The 708-nt window shown below is 46.5% G+C and overlaps 1 protein-coding gene across 1 annotated transcript in view; it reads right to left on the bottom strand.

Moving 5' to 3' along the window:
* LOC119586303 overlaps positions 1–708 on the bottom strand; it is a gene marked incomplete at its 5' end in the record, with an annotated part of 12688 nt that overhangs the window by 9283 nt on the left and 2697 nt on the right. The window contains 1 exon segment of the mRNA XM_037935009.1: positions 447–650. Coding sequence (XP_037790937.1) covers positions 447–650 — 204 coding nt within the window.

The following is a 708-nucleotide window of genomic DNA, read 5'->3' as shown; positions in this document are numbered from 1 at the left end:
ATGGGAGAGCCAAAGGGAGGGAAAGGACGAGGGAAAAGTGTAACAAAGGAAATGTGAAGACGAGGGGGAAAAAGAGAAAGGGGAAGGGGAAAAGGAGAGAAAGACGAAGGGAAAAGGGCAAAGGGGAGAAAAAAGGAAGAAGGAAAGGAGACGATGTGAAAAGGTGGACAAGAGAAGGGGAAGACAAAAAAGGAGAGGAAAAGGAAGGAAAATATAATAAATAAGAGAAATATAGTCAACAATTAAGCTTTTGAATGTGAGAATTTGGCGGGTGCTTTGTTCTGTGAATAATATCTCTATGGGTCATATAAATTTAGTTTAATGGCAATCAAAATCTGAAATAGGTTTCAGAAGACTAAAGTAGGAGTAAAAGGGAAACTACTGAGGCACAAGCCCATGGCAAGCAGCGAACGAGCATCGAGCTTGAAGCAAGTCATCTTCCACACCTGTTGGGCTTCCGAGTGTTGGACCTGAAGACGAGGAGGTGGAGGCAGCCTCCGTCGGGGTCGCCGTCGTGGGATCCACGTTCTCCGTCGAGGTCATCTTGCTCAGGATGTTGATAGCAAAAGCCATCTGGGCGGGGTCTTTCAGCTCAACCTGCGTCAGCATGCTCTGGAACTTCTCGGGCTCGATGTCGGAGAAGTTGGCCTCTGGGTCGGCAGAAACAAAGAAGATTGTAGAGGTCTTTCTCTTTTCGATGTGTTTAGA

Source organism: Penaeus monodon, chromosome 21 (assembly GCF_015228065.2).
Source record: "Penaeus monodon isolate SGIC_2016 chromosome 21, NSTDA_Pmon_1, whole genome shotgun sequence".
NCBI lineage: Eukaryota > Metazoa > Arthropoda > Malacostraca > Decapoda > Penaeidae > Penaeus > Penaeus monodon.
This window is presented reverse-complemented; position numbering and strand designations above follow the sequence as displayed.